This window comes from Puntigrus tetrazona, chromosome 7 (assembly GCF_018831695.1).
Source record: "Puntigrus tetrazona isolate hp1 chromosome 7, ASM1883169v1, whole genome shotgun sequence".
In the NCBI taxonomy this organism is placed as follows: domain Eukaryota; kingdom Metazoa; phylum Chordata; class Actinopteri; order Cypriniformes; family Cyprinidae; genus Puntigrus; species Puntigrus tetrazona.
Window position 1 is genome coordinate 28158296 of NC_056705.1, and position 23612 is coordinate 28181907.

General features: G+C 41.1%; 1 protein-coding gene across 6 annotated transcripts in view; it reads left to right on the plus strand.

Annotated features, from left to right (window-relative positions):
* The window catches only part of tcf12 (transcription factor 12), a 95211-nt gene that overhangs the window by 39221 nt on the left and 32378 nt on the right, over positions 1-23612 (plus strand). For all 6 annotated transcript variants that reach the window (XM_043244455.1, XM_043244456.1, XM_043244457.1 and 3 more), the window contains 3 exons: positions 13196-13257; positions 19924-20056; positions 20330-20382. In XM_043244455.1, the coding sequence (XP_043100390.1) occupies positions 13196-13257; positions 19924-20056; positions 20330-20382 (248 nt within the window). The remainder of the gene's footprint in view (positions 1-13195; positions 13258-19923; positions 20057-20329; positions 20383-23612) is intronic.

A 23612-nucleotide genomic window follows, 5' to 3' on the forward strand; every position in this document is an offset into this window, starting at 1 on the left:
AATGCAAAGTTGAAGGGCAGTGATTCATTAGGAAGGAATTCTGCCAGTGAAACAAATGCAGTCTGGACCCAGAGCACCCTGCTGCTGTCAATGACTTTACCAGACTCTCTCTCTCTCTCTCTCTCTCTCTCTCCCTGTCTATCTCCCTGTCTCTCTCCCTGTCTCTCTCCCTGTCTCTCTCCCTGTCTCTCTCCCTGTCTCTCTCTCTCTCTCTCTCTCTCTCTCTCTCTCTCTCTCTCTCTCCTGTCTCTCTCTCCCTGTCTCTCTCTCTCTCTCTCTCTCTCTCTCTCTCTCTCTCTCTCTCTCTCTCTCTCTCTCTCTCCCTCTCTCCTGTCTCTCTCTCTCTCTCTCTCTCTCTCTCTCTCTCTCTCTCTCTGTCTCTCTCTCTGTCTCTCTCCCTGTCTCTCTCTCTCTCTCTCTCTCTCTCTCTCTCTCTCTCTCTCTCTCTCTCTCTCTCTCTCCCTGTCTCTCTCCCTGTCTCTCTCTCTCTCTCTCTCTCTCTCTCTCTCTCTCTCTCTCTCTCTCTCTCTCTCTCTCTCCTGTCTCTCTCTCCTCTCTCTCTCTCTCTCTCTCTCTCTCTCTCTCTCTCTCTCTCTCTCTCTCTCTCTCTCTCTCCTCTCTCTCTCTCTCTCTCTCTCTCTCTCTCTCTCTCTCTCTCTCTCTCTCTCTCTCTCTCTCTCTCTCTCTCTCTCTCTCTCTCTCTCTCTCTCTCTCTCTCTCTCTCTCTCTCTCTCTCTCCTCTCTCTCCCTGTCTCTCTCTCCTGTCTCTCTCCTGTCTCTCTCCTCTCTCTCTCTCTCTCTCTCTCTCTCTCTCTCTCTCTCTCTCTCTCTCTCTCTCTCTCTCTCTCTCTCTCTCTCTCTCTCTCTCTCTCTCTCTCTGTCTCTCTCTCTCTCTCTCTCTCTCTCTCTCTCTCTCTCTCTCTCTCTCTCTCTCTCTCTCTCTCTCTCTCTCTCTCTCTCCATCTTTTTGTTTCTGTCTATCTCTTTCAACTTTCCGTTTCAAGCTACTTTATTGGCACAACCTTATTTCAAAACATAAATACAAATGAGGAATACTGATGGAAAAAATGCCTGTAGTGGTAGAAATAACATCTCATTATACAATAAAACAAAATACAATAAAACATTAAAATGATTCAGCAAGAGAATACTTTTTTTAGTCACTTTATAGTTCTATTCAGAGAATACCTTTTATAGTTTTAATTATTTTCTTTATTTTCCACATAAATAATCACAGAAACTTTGAAAGCAGTACTTCAAAATTAAAGCGAGTATATTGTGCAAACTGATGTAGGAAGATATTGAATATGATATTGAATATATCACAATTTCATTTGATGAGTATTTTAATGTGAAATCTTAAAAAAAAAAAAACCTAAAGAAATTGTCATAAAATATTTTACTATGTTTATATTATAGAAATATGTTACTGTTGCGCAGTGTAGTACTTCTAAAAAATAATAATAATAATGCAATTAAAATATTATCACAATATCACAAACCTTTTCATTCATATTTTAATGTAAACAGTATACTTTCTGAAAATAAATGAATGTAAAAAAAATAAAAACATTGAAATGACAAGTAACACTTAAATGTCACTCTTTAGCGAATCTCAAAATAAATGGTTTTATATTCTATATTATACTCTTCACATAGTGTAGATTTTAATATTAAACATTTCAAATTTGACATTGAACAGTAAACATCAATCATTGCTTGTAACCTGAGAATATTTATCGGCTTTTCTGTGTCCACAATTTGTCGTTTCATGTTTAACATGTGTTTTATGTATATGAATTGTGAATATTTGCTTTTCTGAACCACTGAAGAACATTACAGTGTGGAAAAAAGCAGTTTGGAGGTGTTCTCAGACACCGTGTCCAGTGGAAGACGATCTCCCCCACAGTCTTTCACGCGTAGGCATGCGGTGTGTAGCGATGTTGGAGCATATGTTCTTCTGAAGGCTGATGGCTAATGGGCTGTGTTGAGTATAATTACGGAACGACCTGTTGAAATGAGAGGGGGCTCATGGGATGGACAGTAGGGCTTCTGGCTCCCACCTGTGTGTAGCCGAGCTCCTGCTGTGCCCCACAGGTGCTGTTCTTACATATACACACACTTACATGCACACACACACACACACACACACACACACACCTGGCTCGGGGTCTCAGGTGGTGAGCGTGCAGTCAGTCTGCCTAGAAATAACCCATCCTCCCCCACAACTAATCCAGAGAGGAGAGATGAATCTCATGAATGAGCGGCTGTGTGTAAGACTCTCCAGCATTATCTATGCATACAGCGTGTACAATCCAAGGGCTGGCATCGTTTGTGAAGGAAAACAAATTCAACATGTAGATCTAAACCCTCAGGATTAAAACATATACACTTAGCTCATTACATTTGCTGTAGTTTTGCTGCACTTTTATAAAGATCGCTTTCCGCTGCATCATCCTCATTTGCTCTTTAAAAAGGCTGAGATGGTTAAATGTTTTCAGCATTTTCTGTTTTAAATGAGTACATTTTTATTGTTTAATGTTTAAAGACTTTTAGCTGCATCTCAGTTGCTGACATTAAAGCACACTGCTGTTCAAATGTGTAACAAAAACGTCTCGCACTTAACGGTGCTAAATTTAATTGATTAAAAAATTAAAAAACGCGCTATAGTGAAATATTTTTTTGCCATTTAAATTTTCTCTCATTTCTGTTTGACACAATTTTCTATCTGTGATGGAACACATTATATTTGAAAATTGTAAAGAAAAAAAAAATTAATTGTTTTCTTCTTATATTAAATGTTGAATGCACTTATGCTACTTAATATTTTTGTGTTAACTGATACATTTTATCAGGAATTTGAGATAAATAGAAAGTTCAAATAAACCTTTTATTTAAAATAAAAACTTGTATTGTTCAAATGAATCCATCCTTGCTGAATAAAAATATTACTCGGGTTTACTCCACCCTTAAAATAAAAATGTTGTTAAATACTTTACCCCAGTGTCATTCCAAACCCATAAAAGCTTTGTTTGTATTCAAAACAAAATTTAAGATATTTTGGATAAAACCCGGACGCTTGTGTCTGTCTGAGAGACGTATTCTCATCTATTAATAAACTTTACATTGATGGCAGATGGAATATTCCGCCAATGTCTTTAACTTTTCTGGGCCTTGACAGTGTTATTTACTTTGGCAGACACAAGCCTACCGGTTTTCATCCAAAACATCTTAAATTGTGTTCTAAAGGTGAACAAAGCTTTTAATGGTTTGGAAGAACATGGGGGTAAATGATCAATGACAACATTTTCATTTTAGGGTGGAGTATCCCTTTAATTCTTTAAAAATCCAAACTTTTGAACTGTAGCCTACGTCTATATTATGCAATGAATAATTTCAGTCCTGGCTTGCAGTTAGACAATACAGAGCTCCAGCTGTTATACTCTGTAATATAAGCCACCCAGCGCCCATATTTTCATAATTTGGTGTGTACAGTGTCCACTCCACCAGCACCATTAAAAATATCCCTGTGGGTTGGCATCGTCTAGGCCCCCAACACACTTTCACACATACAGAGTGAATTGTGTTCGCACGCTTCCCTCTCTGTGACACGATTTCTCTCCGACAGAACCTTGCGAAGTGTTACTAAACACTTCTCCAGTATGAAAAGAGAAATGTTTTAATACTGACAACTCTTTCATTGCTTCTGACATATGCCTGTTCTCCTCTATCCGAGTCTCTCAGCGGCTCGAATTGTGTCTTTAAACAGGATTTTAAAGAGCGTGCTTGCGTGTGAGTTCGAGAATACGCCGGCAGCGCCGCCCGAGTGGGATCAAAATTCCCCTCCTGCATTCATCCTTCTCCATCCTTCCAGTGAGGCCCCATTGTTTAACAGTTGCTTGGCATCTGATACCAGCCGGCTGCAGAGCCTTTGATGTGGCTCAGATGATGCGATATCCATCCTGGGACATAAAAGTAGCCCCGCCCTCCTGTTTTTCCACCGCGTTCTCGACGCACAGCATGGGCTCCGACCACAAGCGACTGTCTCACGCACACGTGAGCCTGCGTGGGTCCGCTCGAGGGGAGTCATCGGCCAGCGCGGAGAGATCTGCGGCGGGTGCGTGAAAGAAAGGGTTATTAGATAGCTCATCACACTCCTCCGCCGAAGGGGGAGAGCGAGAAAGAGAGGGATGTGTGATTATGAAGTCATCAGCCATGAACCGGTGGGGTAGGGGAGAAGCGCGCGTCCTCAGGGGGCCATTGATTGGTGACCATGTGTTTGTGGCCGATAGACTGTGAAATGGTGTGTTGCTGCACGGCTGTGGCGCACCTGCGTCCCACCAAGGTGATTGATTGGTTTGGTCATGTGGAATGTTCCCATCTGGTCTGCTGTAATGCATTTCTCTCTCTCTCTCTCTCTCTCTCTCTCTCCTCGAATCGGCGAGTAGCGGGCATTGGCTGGAGAGGGTGGTTAAGTTAGGGACCGCAGAGGTCAAAAGAAAACATTTTCCGCCTCTTTTTACCCCCCCTCAGTAACAACAGAAAATCACATTGCGCAGACATTGGTCATCCCGTTGACTTTCTGAGGTGGGGGTGTTTAGGACAAATCCAGCTGCTGTGTTTGTTGACAAGTCCACACACAGGTCGCTCTTCCCCATCTGGTGAGTCAGGAGATCTTGCAAACCTGTAAGATTTCCAATGGGATTTACTGCAATCCACACATGGATTTCAAACTAAAAAATCTTTTGAGATGCTGTTCTTACATCAGGGTCCTCAACAAGGGGTGCGCAGAGGTACTTAGGGAGGTTGTTGCCAGTTGTTTAATTAAAATTTTAAGACGCAATTTTATTTATTGTTTACATATTTAAAAAAACTAAAAACTTTTCTTTGAGATGCTGATCTTAGGTCTCTGGTGTTCCCAGAATGTGTCAGAAGTTTCAGTCCAAAATGCCCCACAGATCATTTATTATATCATTCAGTGAAAGCAAAAAAAGACAGATTTTCGTGCCTGTCTTCTTAAATGCAAATGAGCTGCTACTCCCTGCAAGTCTTAATTGATGTCAAATTGCCGCTAATGTAAAAGTGAAAGTAACTTGTGCACCGTTATTTTTTTAAACTAGGCTATTTAAAAGCGAAGGAAAGAAGAAAAAATGAAATTAACTAAAAGCAAACCACTGATTGTTGCCGAATTGATGCAAATTTAAAAGCGAAAGTAAAACGCGTACGAAGCTTTCAGGCATATATAAATATTGTATAATGTATTTGCATAATATATAAACATGTATAATATTGTAAACAATATTTATATGTATATAAATATTGTTTTTGAATGCTAGGCCTATTTTTAGTTTTATGTAGCACATAATGGGGGCACTGCTCGGACTTTGCACTACCCACCAATAGGTTGGTGGACCTGAAAAAGCTTAAAGACCCCAGTTTTAACTGTAGGAGACATCAGGACACATCCACCATTGAGACTCACCTCAAGACGACAATCTCGTTCTCCACTCCCATAATCCTCTTCAGTCTTTTTTCCATCTTTCTTCTGATTCGCCCTTAATCCTGTCCTCTCTCCCTCCTTTTAATTGATCTATTCATTCCATCTAATGACTAATTATATATCAGAGTGCATCAGCAGAGGCATTCATCATCGTAGAACATAATAATCAATGACATTTCAACAAAGAAAAAAATAAATATGCAAATAAGAGCTCATTAACATTTGCGCTAGCTGTTTGAATAATGCCACTGCTGACAAGACTGTAATTAACAGAAATTGATGCTGAGCTCAGGGGTAGCGTGTGTTTGAGATTGTGCCCCTCTGTGCATTTCGCTGGCAAAGAAGAGACCCCTCCACCCCCTTTGCTACCTGCTCGGGTGGGATCGTGCAAAGGAGGGCCTGGAGAGGGCGGGAGGGGACCCTAGGATTGGGGCCTTGTCCTTGCCGACTGTCAAACATCAAAAGCCTCGAAAACAACGGAGAGATACACAAACACTCCAGACGAGGAAACAAAAGGATCCATTTTAAAAGCCACAGAGCCAGTGAGCGAGTGGGTGTGCGGCTTTGTTTGGCATTGTTACGTCTGTGAGTGTTTGTGTGTGTTTGCTTGTGTTCGTGTGTGGGCATCGAGCGTTCAGGACTCTGCACTGATAGCTCAAGGTTCTTTCCGACACAAACTTTAGACAGCTGTAGAGCTTTCTTTTTCTTTACATCTCCCTCCCTCCTTTTCGCTGGCCTCCAAGTTTAGCCCCAGCCCCCCGCTCCGCTTTCCTGCCCGCTTTCCTGTTTTTGTCAGGAATTAAAGAGAAAACGCAGCAAACACAATAAAGCTGTTTATGTCAGTGTTTGGACAGCCCAATGTGCTGATTATAACAAGTTGAAAGAATTTCTTTTATTGCGCGCGTTAGCCTCGCCATATGGCTCAACATGGAACATTAACTTGACAGGGATAATGAATTACGCCGGTGTTCCAGGACTCAGTATATTAGATTCAGACAAGGGGACGCGGATGGACTTTTGGGGGACGAAGGGCACGAGAGGTTCATTTGCATTTGCCGTTACATGCTACAAGAGATCGAGCTCCTTCTTGTGTGCGTATATATGTGTATATATGTACACGCATTTCGGTTAGTTTGGAAAGCGAGTCTGCGTGGTAAAGGAAAAATAAAAAAAACAGCAAGGCCCTCGGAATTCGCTAGAACGAGAGGAAGAGAGAGGGAGGGGAGGGAGAGAGAGAGAGAGAGAGAGGCTGTGAAGTGTGGCTACTAATTGGCTGTTTTTGTGGCTGCGCTTTTCAATTGATCCCTTGAGATGCTTAGATCTCTACCTATCTGAGTATCAAAACAAGAGCTCTGGTCTTGCCTGGCAGAGCTGTGATCAATAGGGAGCCACCCCGGGAGCCTCTCTACACGGTCACATTTTAATTGTTCCATGCTTCTGAATGTAATCTCAATATTTAATATCACCCGGCCTATTTATACATCCCTTATTAACCCCCTCGACAGGACTCAACGCGCCCCTCGTTTGTGTTGGCACTTGCAAATTGCATCAATGGTATTTACATACTCCACTGACTGTTAAACAAATCCGTGGTGGTGTTAAAACATACTGATTTGCAGAGTTCTGTCAACGGCTGCAAAACTGTATATTAATATTTGATCATTCAGACATTTTGGTTGGTGGGCTAATAGAGAAATGCACTTTCGTGCTTTTGTTATGACGTGAAGGGATCATTTCTTTAGTTGTGATGTCATTGCACAGACTTGTGTTGTCACTGTGCATTTTATGCAGATGTATTGTGAAGGTTGTAAGTTTAAAGGGGACATTGAATGCCCATTTTCCACTAGTCTTAATGAGATGTCTTCGTAATTTGTTGGTGAAAATGCCTCAATCCTCATGTAAACAGCAAGCCCTTTACCTTTTAAAAATCAGCTCTGTTCACAGCGAGCCATTTGATCCGTGTCTCTTTAAATGATAATGAGCTACTGCTCCCTTCTCTTTAGATTTTTGGTGTGTTACGTTTTTAGTATTTACGTAGTATTATGTAGGGAGGCACTGAAGACTTATTTACTTTTACACCCAACTACAGTACACCTGCATTCAGTGCATTGCTTAGAGGAAATGGTAAACAGTCTGAACACGGGACAGTCCATCAACAGAGCTGTTACCTTTGTAAATTCAGTTAATAAAAGAAAGAAAAATAAAATTGGAAAATTTAAGATGTTAAATAGATTAATCATGATTAATCGCATCCGGTATTAAAAGGTTTACATAACGTGTTTGTAGTGTGTATATTTATGTGTATGCGTATGTGTGTGTATATATATGTATATATATATATGATATATATATATATATATATATATATATATATATATATATATATATATATATATATATATATATATATATATGATTAATATCATATATAAATGTAAATATATATTATATATTTCTTTAATGTACGTCTGTGCATTTTTTTATGCATATAAATATACACAGTACAGTACACACATATTATTTAAACACAAACCTTTATTTTGAATGTGATTCATCATGATTAATTGATTTGATAGCTCTAATCAAAATATATTTTAGTTTTTTCTTTTAAGTTTATTTCAGAAAATAATTTCATAAGTTTCATTATCAATATATGGCTATCACTGCTAAAATCACCAGTCATCATTTACGCTGTCATAATTCTGCCATATTTGCGTTATTTTGTGGTCTGCAACATGTACTCTGCCTACAGGTGTGTGTGTGTGTGTGTGTGTGTGTGTGTGTGCGCGCGCGTTCACGAACACATGTGATGTCAGGCGCACACGGACACGCATGTCAACACCTGAATGTCTCCTTGTTGCTTCTCACAGTTCCTCGTGGGGAAATTGATGAATTCATTTTCGCTTCCATCCATCACTCCTCCAGTACAGCCCCTGTTTTCCCCCGAGAGACAGGGTGAAAAACAAGCATTGCCGGGGCTATGCCGCCGAAGACTATTGCTTTATTTTCCCTCTTTCTACTCAGTGCAAATCAAGGAGGGCTGATATGAACACTGTTTTGCGAGCTCTGTTGCGATAACACAGGCCTGTGGTGAGAGATAGCCAACAGAAGACGTCCTCATAACTAGAGAAGGTTTTTTTTTTGGTTTTTTTTCCAGTGTATATTGTTTCCTTGGTTTTGATGATCTCAAAAGGTCTGAGTATTAGCTTGAACAGGTTGGAGTGTTAGTTTGAACCTTCTATCTTATGACAGATTGTGAGTCTGTAATCTTTAAAAGCTCACGGGCGTCAGAATCATGAACAGGGAGAGTATTTCAGGGAAAGCGCACCTGTACAATCCTTTGGTTAAGTGCATTATTTAATGACATATTGGTGACAGGACTAGTCTGTGCCTAGTGTCTTGATTGGCCTACACAAGCTGCAACTGTTAAGCCAGCTGTTCACTTAACGACTCAAAACATCTCGACAACAGTAGAGCATTTTATAGCTACTGACTGTTGCTGTTGAAATCTTGCCATTCTTTACTGGCAGAGTCTGTTAGACTCACTGTTTAAAAATGGTAGAGGTGTGATCAGTGATCAGTGCCTCTGACATTTCTCACTGTTTCATTAGTTGCAGTGTGGCATTTTGAAACCCAAATCAATGTGAAACTCTCTTAAAGGAATAGCTCACCCAAAAATAAACATCATCACTTAAACGCTCTGATTTCGTCCTAAACCTTCATGAGTTTGCCTGCGGAACTCAAATGATATTTTGAATATGTTCAATCCTTGTGTTAATCCAGTGTTGTTTGCATCCGAACAAAATATATTGTTTCATTCATACACGTTTGGAACGAATTTTGGGGGAGTTTTACGTTTTGGGTGAATTAATGCAAAAACATTTCGCCAAATGCTTTGCATTTGTTGTTGAAGAGAATATGAATAGGTTATGTTGATTGTAGTAAAGAACCATTATAAATTTGTTTTGCTGAAGGTTATGTTTAACAGTGTTCTTAAATTATTAGGCCCGGTTTCATAGACAGGGCTTAGCCTAAACCCGTATTAAGCCATAGTTTAGTTAAGACATTTAAATCATGAAAAATCTTAAGACAAAAAAATGTGGGTTTAGTGTTTTTAAAGATGCATTAAATGTTTGCAATGTAATTGTAGAAACGAGGATGCACTATTAAATATCCACCTTATTTTACAATGCGAAACTAAGCTGTTTTATGTGAATGTACCTGGTGTTCGATTTATTAGCTGCTATACGGAAATAATTAGACTAGAATAGAAACAAACTAAAAACTATTTTCACTACAAACCAATGTCTTTATTGGGATGATAATAAATGAAAATAATGATAAAGTAAATACATTTTGCATTATCAAACAGCTTAACAGCACTGCTAAAATAACTGGAGGCGGATGACACCGGAAGCCTCGCACATTCAAATTACAAATGGTCGTGCACACACATTAAAAATAAGGTGCATATGTCCATTATCGCAATAGATTAAAACATATCTCCCATATAGACAGATAACCAATATGGTACCGATATAGAGCCACCGAGAAATTGTATTTGTTTTTCCCAGAGGCCGTGTGGAGAGTTGCAGGAGCTGTTATCTCAGCAGGGAGTGGAGTTGGTGGGGCCGTTAACGCTCCCCTGCTGACTGACAAGGTCACATGCTCCAACTCTCCCAGTTTTCCAAACGTCTATGTAAATGAGCGGACTGCTAGCTGCAACAGTGCTGATCCTTATTATCCCAGCTACCTCCCCAGACGTTCACCATCTCTATCTGACTAGTCTTCAATCTTCAGCGATCCCACGGTTTTCCTGGCATAGCCTTTTCTCATCAAACTTCATCGGTTTGCTTCTGTTGCGGCCGCTCCCCGTAAACATCCTCTGCTCTTCCCGGCTCCCCAGTCACCTGTTTGATAGATCGTGTGACTAGAGCGCTCATTAGCTGTGAGTCAGCAGGGGCATTGATAACCTATAGCACGGTGGCTAACCTCCGCGCTTCCCCGTGCGCTGGTGGTGCGGCCGTCCCCCGCGTCAGCCCTTCCCCTGAAGCCCGGAGAGGCCAGAACATTCATCATCCGCAGTCAGATCCCGCTTCTATAATGTATGATGTGTCGCGGTGCAGGGGTAGGCGAGAGGAGAAGGGAGGCCAGGAGAAGCAGTGAGGCGGGTATTGATCAGGCCAACCCCCCTTCGTCCGTCTGTCATCGCTCCAGCTAAGAGGAGGAGGGTGTGATGAGATAAAAGGAGGAGAGAGGGGCTTGCCGGGCTGTAGAGGACGTGGCTAATCGGCAGCCTTGACGCCCACTTCTTGAAGTTCATTTCTGGAGAGATTCCCCCTAGTGACCCCTTCTCACACATGTACTCACTGTCACTTCCTCTCACACTCACACACTCTCCTCTCACCTGCTGTCTCGCATATTCTCTGAACTCTCTCTCTCTCTCGTCTCGGTGTGAGTGTCTTGGCCGAGAGAGTATAGGAAGGGGTGTGTGTGTGTGTGTGTGTGTGTGTGTGTGTGTGAGGGTGTGGAGGGTGGGGGCAGTGGCCTCACAGCTGCGCTAGCTGGCACTGCTTCCTCAAACATCAGCGCCGCAGCCAGCAGCCTGCTTGGCACAAACACTCGCCAGTAACACTTAAACAAATTGCTATAGCAGTGGAAGAGCTGTCTTACATTGTTGATTTTTAACATTCCGAGAGACTTTTTCTCTCTCTCCCCCCTCCTCCTCGCTTTGCCTTTCTTCGCCTTTGGATGCTTTCAGCTTTTGGAACGCTCTGTGTTTTGAACGCACGCCCAATAATTTTCCACCGCTCGCTCTCGTTCTCTCACATTCTCTCTGAATATCAGGCCCCCCATGCGTCTCCTCTTCCTCCACAGCTCTGAGAGTCATTCTTAATTTTTCTGTTCCCCTCATCCGGTTCCTTTTTGTCACACTTTTCTTCATCTGCTCCTCCTACATGTCTTTCTCTTAAAAATTAAAAGCATTTCCCCACATACATATATATATATATATATATATATATATATATATATATATATATATATATATATATATATATATATATATATATAATTATTTTATAATGAACTATTTATAGCGAATTACACACACAGGTATATATATATAAGAATTTTTTTTTCTTTTCTGGCTGATTAAACTAGTTCTCATTTTAGCTATATATGTGGGTGATTTTAAAAATGTCATTGAAACAATCAAAACTCATTAACGTGCATGTCATAATTTATGACTCTGACAGTATGTGGGTGTATGCACGCAGTCAGGTGAACAGGTTCATCTCTTTGTTCGGGTCTGTCACTGCTGTTAGCTGGGGTCTGCCGCTCACTCTGGCATGCTAGACAGTTAAACGCATGTTTACCGTTGAGATCCTCTGGGACTCCTCCTTAGTGGCTGAGGTTACGGCGCTGATCGCATTAAGGTCCCTCGACATGTTACAGCGCATGGCTGGGTTACGCTGCACGAGAGCACGCCAAACCATGCGTGCAACTGCTCGCTGCATCCGAGAGATCCAGAACGAGGGAGGATGTTTTTCACGAGTAGCGCTTCCAGCTCTGCCAGGATCTAAAACAACAGCGCGGTCTTATAAATTATTCAGCGTGGACAGAGAGTGTGTGACAAAACACATGCTGTAAATGAATATTTCAATGCTGGACACGAGTGCATCTGTAGAGCAAAGACTGCCCGAGTGCGCCACAAACTCAGAAACCTAAACCTAGCTGAGTAGCAGCCCAGGAAGTCAGGACGAGGAGGGGGGGGAGAGAGCCTCCTAACCTTTAAAGTCGCTGAAAGACAGATGTTTTATTCTTTTGTGGTGACTGAGGGGGAGGCAGCGCAGTAGTTTACCCACAACTATACTCCCTCTTCCTTTGCAGGAGCGCAGCTCTCAAATGTTATATCACGTCGATTGAGATCAGTTTACACCACAGGGGAAGCAGTGTTTTCAGTTAAACCACTGTACCTGATCACGGCTGCGTCTCGGAAGCTCGCACGCTCGCAGACACGTGGCATCGCGCACCTGAGCGCAGCAGAACCGAACCTGAACGCAGAAGGTGTAACGCAAATAGTTTCGGCATCCGAATTTAAGTAACAAAAATATTTACCTTTTCCCTGGAGTAAACAGAATTTAGCTTCACCGCTGTGTTTGTTCTAATGTTTGAAAGTCTGACAAGTATAATATACGATGTTTTTAGAGTTGTTTATCATTTTCCTTTAGGAGTCTCCTGTTTTTTTTTTTTTCTCGCCGAGAGCTTGAAACTGCTGAGTTTAGATATTGTGAAGTGCATGATTCATACGGCTGTGCGCTGGGCACTTTTTATTCGCCCCTCAAAAGCTCACGGGCCGTTTCTGCCACAGAAAAAGAATACAGAGATGGATTAGTGTCTTCGACTGAGACCCGTCTGACCCTGTAGTTTACTGTCAGACGTGCCCCGTCTGATGGACAGCTAAAAAAAAAGGAACACAGAAATAAATCACACCTTGCTGATGTAATATGAAATATAAATCAGTTCCTCCTGACCTTCAGCAGCCTTCATCTGCCAGAACTCACGCAGAATGTGTGAGTTTTGGCAGTTATTGTTTGTCTTCCTTGAAATCTGCCTGGTTTTCACATGATTAATGTTTATATGGTTAATGTGTATGGTGCCGTTCTGATTGTTTGTCTCTTTGTTTCTCCATAGGCAAGTCTGAGAGGCCTCCGTTCTCTGGTTATGGAAGAGAGCCAGGCGTCTCTGGATGCCAGGTAACAACCACAACTTCACTTTTATTAGTATGTTTTTACATAGTTTTTGCTTTTGTGCGAATCTCACTTAGCCCCTGATTCATCACAACTACCAAAGTGCTGAAAGTGAATGTGCCAAATACTCCAACACACGACTAAATGGCTCAATTCTGTACACAAGTCCCACCTTAAATTTTGAGAAGTGGAAATTAAAAGAAATCATAAACACTCTTGGGAATTACTGTAGTGAATATCTTTTTTTTTTTTTTTTTTTTTTTTTTAGTTAAGCTGAGCTCTAAACTACAGTATTTGAAATTGGTTTTAATAGTTTTTTTGTATTACGATCACTATGCAAACAGCAATGTTGTTAAATGTTATTACACTTATTTAAAATAACAGTTTTAATACATTGTTAAATATTAGTTGCTGCTTTTCCTACATTGGTCTTCGGTGTCACATTCTAAAGAGGACAGTTTTTATTTGAAATGAAAATCTTGTGCAATATTATATTTTGTTTTACAGTTACATTTGATGAGATGAATCTGTTCTTGTAAAACAATTTTTTTATACTTACTCAAAGGTGGTGCGCACTAATGTGTATGCTTTTTATAAGTGAATGAATAAACGTTGTGTAACTTAACGTTAATGTATTACCTATTGTAATTCAGCCAAAACTATAAATTGGTGCCTGAAATCATTTGATAATCACAACTAAGAAAAGTCATCAAAAAGTCCGGGAAATCACTCAAAAGCAGTGGGAACTGTGTACATAGTTTCCGCTCAGCTGTTTAACATCAGATGATGCTGAAAGCGTTTTGTGATCTCCGAATGCTTTTAATCTGAATGCTTTTTAATAGCATTTAATGTGTGATTTAGAGGGAGTGTTTATGTGTAGGGAGCAGGCCTTCAGCACACAGAAACATGACTTTCAGCACTTCCATTAAAGCGGGGTCACAGAGCCCGGCCCTGCTCCCCTCCCTCAGCCACACAGATGTTCCAAACAAAGACAGGATTGTGTGAGCACACCACCCCGCTCTCGCTCCCTCGCTCTCCTGCCTGCTCATTCTCTCTGACACGGTTGACGTCAGTCAGTCAGAGAGTATACTTGGACACCCCCTCGCTCTTTTTTTTTTTTTTTTTTTTTTTCCCTCCAAATTTTTTTAATCGCCTGTTGCTTGCACTTTTGCTCTGTTTACATTTTGTTCGCCCCCTCTCCAAGCTTGTGGTAATGATTACTGAGAAACCAAGAAATATGCTTCATTAATATTGCGTCGCATATTAGTGCTATACCTTAGGGTTATTAGCAGTTGGATTTAGTGAGCATGCAGGGTCTTAGCTCTAAGATTCAATTTAATGCCATGGCTAGGAGATGGTATTAGAGGAAGGCTACCTCTCCAGCTTAAGTGTGAGGTCAGCCAAACCCTCGCCCCCGACGACCCTTTAATAACCTCGCCCTCTAAACCAAGCGCACCCATCTCGGGAGAGGAGAAGCACACAAGCGCACCTTTAAAAGCGGCGTGCGGTTTGCGAGCAGTGAATGGCGCTAGTCAGAACGAATGAAAACACGGCTGGCTCTCCGGCGCGTTCGCTCATTCATAAAAGAGCTTTCTGAAAGGGAATGCCAGTTCAGACATTTTGTGTGGGAACTGGGGAATTTATGCTGGCCTGCAGCTGCACAGATCAGAGCCTGGCAGAGACTCAGTTTGTCTAGTCGCTGAAGAAAAACAGGAAGAACGAAAAAGCCATTCGGTTCCTGAGCGAATGTGGGAAGAATGCGGGCTGCAGGGTGGCTGCATTAATATTCTGAACCCCACGTGTTAATACGGCCACCGCGTCTGCCGCGCGCATATAAACAGATGACTATCAGGTGCAGAGATTATCGGAGAAGCAGTGTTTTTAATACGCGAATCGGGCGCCTAATAACCCAGTCTGCTTCGAAAATTGAGCAATGCACATTGCGGAACCTAATAAAAGGCCCTATTTGTTCAGCGAGTGCCAAGAATGGAAATATCTGCACTAGTAATCTATCAAGTGTTTGGCAGTGATGGGAAGCGGTTACAGGATTTTCACAAAGCCAAACATCCCGTCTTTTTATGAGGTTTGTCATCATTTGCAGGCTAAAGCTCTCCCTCAGCAAGGTATTATTGCATCATTTGAACCTGATGTGGAACTGTACACCTTTTATTGAGTTAAATATTCAAACTGTCTCAGCCAGCTGTGGCCCCTGTATCTCTGCCTGCCAAGCATCTCATTGGCTGCTGTCTTTTACTAGCAAATAATTCAGCAACAAAAACAGTGAATTTCACATAGGTTTGGGAAGTGAGAACCGATTCTCGCAAGTGCGTTCCTTGCCTGATGTGGACCGAACAACTCACAACAACACTCTGTTTCCTGCTTGAAACATACATCACAGACAGCATAGCCAGGGTTTTTTTTTTTTAATGAATAATGCCACAAATGTAGTCCAGCTCCTAAACTAATGACTAATGACCAAATCGGCTCTTCATAGGAAATCGGAATTAACAGGGCAAACAGTTTTGCTTGATTCCCAAACAAATGAACCAGTGAATCAAAACTGCAGTTCAACCAATGCAGTTAAATTCTCAAAATCTCTTATAAGGCCATTTTTGTGTGAATCAAAACCAATCATTACTACCTGGATAAAATAACTCTTAAATAGTTAACTCAAAAATGAAAATATATTTGACTATATGTTATTCCAACCATTCATTTGTCTACGTAACACAAAATGAAAAACGTTTCAGCGTTCTGTGTCAGTACAATAAAATCAATGGTCACCAAACAGTTTGGTTAACGTTATCCTTTAAAATATATTCTTTTGTGTTTCACAGTCATAGAATTTTCATTTTTGGTTGCATTAACCCTTTCAGAGATGATTCGATTTGTATGTCACGGTTGCAATCTAGTTTGAGCCCTAAACAAACGACTTTTTAATCTTTAGCGAATCAAAATCATTCAAAGCTACCAGTAGTCAGAACTGATTCCTATGAGCCGATTCTTTTTAGCGTGACCCATCTAGCAGTATATGCATCTCTCTGCAGTAAAAAGAAGCCTTATGTGACAGGTTTATTTATTTTTTCCTAAAATGATTTTATTCATTTGTCGCATGCTGTTCGCTAGCAATATCTTCGACGGCATCACGCTAAAGGCTACCCTTCCGTTGCAGTCTTTAACCTTGTAGCACCAAAATGCCATGATCCGAACATGAGAAATGTGAAAATACAGAAGCGATAAGAGGCGAGCGTTAGAGAGCCGCGTAGGTAGGCTTTGCTCCCGTCCCCTGTGTGGAGGATTATTCTGATTGTTGCGGCAGGATGCGGGTTGACAGATGACTGCTATTATCTCCACCAATCTGCCTGACATTTCACTCAGGAAGATGATTGTTCAGATGTGAGCGGGCTCAGAAGCCCCTGTGATTCCGTCAAGTGTTCTTATAATGAACACTACTTCTCGGCATCCGCAAGATTGACCGGACTGCCATGTAAGCCGAGCACTTGTTTTAAAGGCTAAACCGCTGAGGGCAGTCATTTTCCTCTCACCCTGCTAACACACGGGCTACGTTCACACACAAACATCCGTAGCCTTGAGTGAAACGAACGGGGCTTTTGTCAGTATATCACCGTTGCGATCGCTTATACTCAGTATTAGGGATTTGAACACAGTCCAAACCCAGAGTATTAAACGTCGCTGTGTAACTCATCCTGAAATGTTTGTGCAGCAGATGTGAATGATACCTCAAATCACGCGGCTTGTTGGCGAGAGGCGTATTATTACTTTTCTAAGAAATAAGACTTACGATTTTCACCTGGAAGATGAAAAAAATATTTCATATCTAGAAGCCTGAATGCGACTAGAGGTTGGGTTGTTTCTTTTTTCCTTTTGCTTTTCTTCAGAAAGTGTACATTTCTTATTTATGCTATGTTTAATTTAAGAAAGATCTCACTAATCCCCTTTTGTTTCATGGAACCGCCAGTTCTCTGAATGTAATCTTTAAATAGGATTCGACTAATTTCACATCACTATAATAAACCACAGCAAATCTCCCTGAAATCACTCTCTCCTGAATGTTAAATTAGTATTCTGTCGGTCTTTCGTCTGACCCCGGTGCTTTCCCGTCTTGTTTTTGCATCGCGGCTAAAAGTAAGAAGATAATATTGCTGTGAGGATTTCATATCATTGAACAAAGGCAACACTAGTCAGTCTGTTTTGCCATGTCAATGTCAATGATGCCACCTCCCTGACAGCCTGTCACTTTGGAGAGCTCGTTTCCCCCCTCATTCCTCCTGCAGTAAAGGAGAAGCCAACCTGATTTTCACACGATCTGATGGCCCTTGTTTTAATCGGCTAAATTCAAGGAGGAGTAGCTATTTTTAAGTGCTTTCTTCTGTAAGCCTCGACTGCGGTTTTGATTACGACTTCTATTTGACTTTGAAACCTGAATGTATTTGCCTGTATACTAGGGATAAACGATATGGACAAAAATATTATTGCAGTATTTTTTTTCTGTCATATAATATCAATGTTTATTTAATATATTAGTTTATTATGCGTGTATGAGAATGCACGTAACAGTTAAATTCCACAAAGTAAGCTACCATTTAATTTAGAGATCTGTGAAGTCATTTTATTTTTTTCATAAAAATAATCATTTTATTTTATTAGAGATTCTTTGTTTTATGATTTAATACAAACCTATCATCAAAAATGGTGTCTAATTAAATAAATTAGTAAATCATTTGAATCAATCTTCTTGGTTTAACCAAAAGAACCACTGCATTGCATTTTTTTGGTCCAAAAAATATTAATTCTAAATTAGAACATGGATGAAAAATATTTTGGTTGTATGATATTCTTTAAAAGTAATAATAATATCTTTGGTTTATTGTGATTAGTTTGTGTATTTTTGACAGTGGTCCTTCTCAAATAAACAGTGTGAAGCTGGTGAAGTGATTCGTTCACGTGGTCTGTCTTTGTGTAATGAAGTAATGCCCGTTTGAGTTGTGTATTTATCATTTATTTAATTATTATACATTGTTTGAAAATAACCTCTAAAATAGCATTTATATATCGCAAAAAATACATTCTAATTCATAATTAATAATTAATACAAGATGGTCAAAAATGTAGTGTCATTTAAAGTATGAATATTATTTATGAGATAAAAGCTAAAATCGTGCAAAATATTAGTCAATTTAAGAACGATAATTATGCTTAAACATGTAATTGTAATTTTTTTCACTTTTGAGTGATTTTAGTATGGTAAAACTAAAAAGCTGTCAAAAGCTGCTTTCTAATGCATGCTGGGTTTCTCAGTATGAGTCCCGTTACCTGATTCTTTCTATTCTCAGTCACTCTTTCATCCCCCTCCCCGCACTACTCTTTAACTCAGCAGACGATTAGGCTAATTGGGCTTCTTCTCTAATTGGCCTCTTAACCCAGTTTGCCGGGACGAGCGTCGGAGTGGATGTTGGTCAAGGGTGCGATAGCCTCTGGGAAAAGCGTTTACAAAACCTGAAGCCTACGCTAATCTCCCAGTCATCAGACACGGGTTTGGGGCCACTGTCTCTCTTCTCTCCTCACGTAATTGGCTCTCCGTCGACAGTCTAGTGGCCCTGTCGACTTCACGGGCTCTATACCGGGTGTTTTGTCAAGTTAAGCCGGCACAGTTTTTTACAGGGGAGCTGACAGCTCCTGAGATCAGACAGATGGTTTAATGAGGCTTGAGCCGGCCACTGCCGTACCCCCCCCGCTTCTCTCCGGCTCTCTCATCCTTCACTCTCCCGGGCCTGCTGCTCCTTTAAGTGAGGATGTGTCCCTGGCTGCGTGTGGATATGCCCTGGGGCCGTGATCAGGCCTGATCAATAGCAGTTCACCGTGAGCAGAAGGGGAGGGAATCGCTAGGTCAGACTGATTGGATCGATTTCTCCTTGGACTTCACTGAGCTGCTGGCACTCTCACATCAATAACTGCACAATTGTGTTCAGCAAAGAGAGGAAAGAGCAGAAAAACTCTCAGGGTTTTTTTTTTCTCCCCATAACGAGTTCTGATTGTGTCCTTCTGTAAAGCACAAAACCTTCAAGGGTCATACAAAAAATAACATACATTTTTAATTATTTAATATCTTTTCTTTCTTTCTTTTACCAGCGTTTTACGTCAGAACCTTAGACTACTAATAACATCGCAGTTAAGGATGCTTTCATAAAATGTTCTAGATTTATTTATTTATTGTATTGTATATGTAACAGAGCATGTTTTTGTCTGCCCTTTTTAACATGTTAAATTACATTTACCATCTGACGGTCAAATAAAGATAATTTAAAGAAACACAAACTATAATTTCAAACTATTTTTTTATAGAATCTTTTGCAAATCCCAAAATCAATTTTTTTCATAATGTTCGTTATAATCTTGTGATGTCTAAACTCAGTTTCAGTATTTAAGTTATTGTTTTTATTTTCAACTTTAAGTATATAGAATATAGTTTTGAATGTCAATATCAACTGTTCTTGGGTTGTTAACCATATCGTGGAAACCTTCGGCTTTTCTGTTATTTGTTTTTCTGTATCTCAGTTTATTTTTATATGATTTAATACACACACAAATTCACTTTTTTGTGTTGCTGGCACTTGGCCCTGAAGAACTCCTTTCTTTTTTTTCCCCCTACAGTCTAGTCTGAGGTCGGACATAGGGCTAGCAAGCCCAGGGCCCGTCACCACCTCTGGAAAGTCTCCTACTCCGTTCTACTCGTATACTGGCCCCAATCCACGAAGACGCTCCCTTCAGGACTCTGCTTCACTAGGTTAGTGCCTGTCTGATGCCCTCAATAAGAAAGCGTGACTATAGCTCCATGGTTATGTATAATAACGGACACTATGAATAAAAAAGAAAGTCAGCATTAGCTTTTATTTTTACATCCAATTTAAGTATTCCTCGATTTCTGCCACACTGATTCCTTCATATTTATCTTTGTAAACCAGCAATCAAAGAGACATCTGACTGAGTGCCTCGGCGTGCTTGTTTATTCTTTTTCCCCCTCAAATGTCTCAAAGTTGTTTTTGTATTCTCTCCACAGATCCTCTGCAAACAAAGAAAGTGCGCAAGCCCCCTCCTGGCCTGCCTACATCTGTGAGTACAGCATCATTTCATCTTCCTGCCATCGCTTTGCTTTAAAAATAGATGCTAGCGCACAAACAGACACATTTAATGAAAGCCGCTGGTACGCCGGCGCACGCAGTTTTGAATTCCTTCTTATCAAAGTCGTCCTCTGACACGGCGGCGGCGTGTACCTGTGCGTATGTCGGGCGCGTGCACACAGGAGGCCAGACCTGCCTCTCAAATCAGCTCTGTTGTGTTTACGGATCTTCCGTTCGGAGTGCGGCAGGCGTAGGTGTGAGGTAACGATGCTTGATTGATTTGTGAGGCCGCCCCGTCAGCGCTCGCCCCCCTCTCCTCCCCTTTCCCGCGGGAACAAGGGCTCAGGGACACGAGCTGTCATGCCGCATCCCCGCCACAGCTCTTTTGATGTTTAATTAGTCATTATGTAGCCAGAACAGGAGGACAGACAGAGATTAATAACGCGGAATTGAGGGGAAATTTCCATGGGCGATAATCCCAGTGGAGCACCAGACATTAGGATTCGGAGGAAGTGTGGAGCTCAGCTTGACTCCGCCTGTGACCTCCGTCGGCCCAACTCCCTCCCAACCTTTCTGCATGCATAAATCGCGCATTCGAACAGTCATTGTGGGAAAACAGAGGGCAGATAGTGAAAACCTTCTTTTAGATATGCCTTCAGACGCACAGTGCTGGTCGCGGTGAATACAGGAGCGCAGCTTCAGCTTCAGCACAGAGATCCCCCTCACGTTAATACGGCAGGATTCGGATTCCTCCCGCAGAACAAAACGAGGCCTTTGAGGGCTGCGTGGCAGCAGGATTAGTCTTCGTGAGCTCTCAATAATCGCACGGCGCACCTCAAGCGCGACTCTTCCGTGAGACGTGAATAAGAAGTTGCGCGGCGCACTTTTGTCTTTAAATTTGTGTTTGAATCGTAGCTTGTCTGGAACGGAGTCGCTCCGGTGATACGAGACTCGGGGGAAACGGGGAGCCAGATACTTCTCACTATTAATGGCAGAGGAAAAAACAAGGGAAGACGGAAAAAGACAGAGAGGTGGGGTGGTAAGGGGGTTGAGGAGAGATTGGTGGCCTCGTGGGGTACATCTCTTTGTTGTGTAAATGGACATAGGGCTTTTATTTGTCACTACTTAACACATGGCCGCAGGTGCACTTGTGTGACTCATAACTCAAAGCAGCTCAATTCAGCGCAGGGTAGAGCAGTGACGGTGCACACCGGGAATATACAACTCTACTCTTGTAAGAAAGGATGGATTCTTTTCGAAATCCCACTCGCAGCTGATGAGAGTGTGTTTGTGCCTATGTTTCCATCTGAGTTGCGAATGTATGCAAAAAATGTCATAATTTGATTCTGTGTGTTCAAGAGCGCAAAATCATGAATGTCAAATTGTGGAAACCACTAGGGCTGTTTTCTTTAAAGAGATAGTTCACTCAAAAATGAAAATTAAAGGGATACTTCACCCGTAAGAGTTTGTTCACAATTTAAGACATTTTTAATGAAAATCGTGAACACTGTCAGGTTCTAGAAAAGTATGAAATACATTGTCAGAATAGTCCGTCTGCTATCAGTGGTTCGACCGTTACTTTACGAAGCAGTGAGAATGCAGAAAAGTGTATGCTGATTTTCATCCAAAATATCTTAAATTGAGTTCAGAGAACGAACAAAGCTTTTTTTGGAACGGTAAGTGATTAATGACAGAACTTTCATTTTGGGCTGGAGTAACCCTTATAGTCATCGCTCACCCTTGTGTTGTTTTAATGCTATATGCACGTATTCCTTTTTAGGACCACAAATGGAGAATTAAAAAAAAAAGCCTTACTCATGCCTTTCAAAGCGCAAAAGTAAGACAGAATGGCCCCGTGTATTTCAGGTGTTTTGAGGCTTTACAATAGGGTTTAGTAAAAAACTAACCAAAAGTTAATCTATTATTTAACAAAAATACTGACCTTGGCCGTTTGTTTCTGTGCGCAGCTGCACATTCACGAGACTCTTAGCGCAGCAGCTCACAAAAAAAGAGGTGAATATACGTTGTGTTTATCCCAGCAACAAGTTATCACATTCATGTGTGTCAGCTGTTATGCTTACTGTCATGATAACTTTACTTCCAGTTTGGAGATGTTTATCTCAATAAAGAAGTTACATAGGTGTGTTTTGGGGGGATTTCTTGACTTTTCATGTTGTGTGTTTGTTCATCTGTGTAAACTGCTGTATCCTATCTGTGTGAACATGGCTTTGCACAGAGACCAACTGCCAAGGTCAGGAATTCTGTTAAATAATACATTATCTTTTGGTTTGTTTTTCACCAAACCCTAACGTAAACCCCCAGGACACTGCCATTGCATCGACAAGCATTAGCATTACGTGGTCTGAAAAAGAAGAAAGGGAATACAGCATGAGAACAACACAAGGGGAGTAAGTGATGACTTCCGTTTTGATGCAAAAGATTAGCATATGCATTTATATGATAGTACGTGCAAACATAGATGCTTAACACATGCACACTAGAAATGTTTCTCTCAAGAAGTTATGGGAAATAAAATCTCCCTCACACGTGCGGTCATCAACGCAAACATATATTGTTGTTGCATTCTCAATAATTTGCTATTATTGTTCCATCTCATTCACGGATTTTAGTTTTTTGACTGTGAAACAATGCAAATAATTAAAAGCATCTTGTGCCAGTTAAGTGTGCATAGTATGCATGGTTGCGCTTGTACGTATGTTCATGCTCTTCAGAGTAAATGAACATCACATGAAATGTACACATGATCTTAAAAGCAACAGTGAATAATATGACTTGAGGAAAAGTCATCTGATCATGCAGAATTTGTGATTTTATCTGCATTTTCTGCCTGCTTTGACTCATCTTGTTGTTTCCATCCAGCATTTTTATGGAATATCCCACTAAATCCTTGCAAAGAGACCTATTTATTGAGTCCCATTCCTTTTTTTTTTTTTTTTTTTTTTTTTTTAATCTTTTATCTCTCTATGAATTTATTCCGGTAAATGTTTTTGTGGCTCAGTGGAAATTTTAATCTCATGTTTGTGTTGCCAATTTCCATCCGACATTTTCACTACAATATCTCAAAATTTGCATGAAAATATGGATGGCTGGAGACCTGGTTTGCGTAGCCTGGCAGTTTGGTGACAGTCATCGTGATCGGACCAGAGATGTGGGAATGAAGGGCGCTGAGAGCCGCAGTGGCACGGGTACACCTGCAGAGCC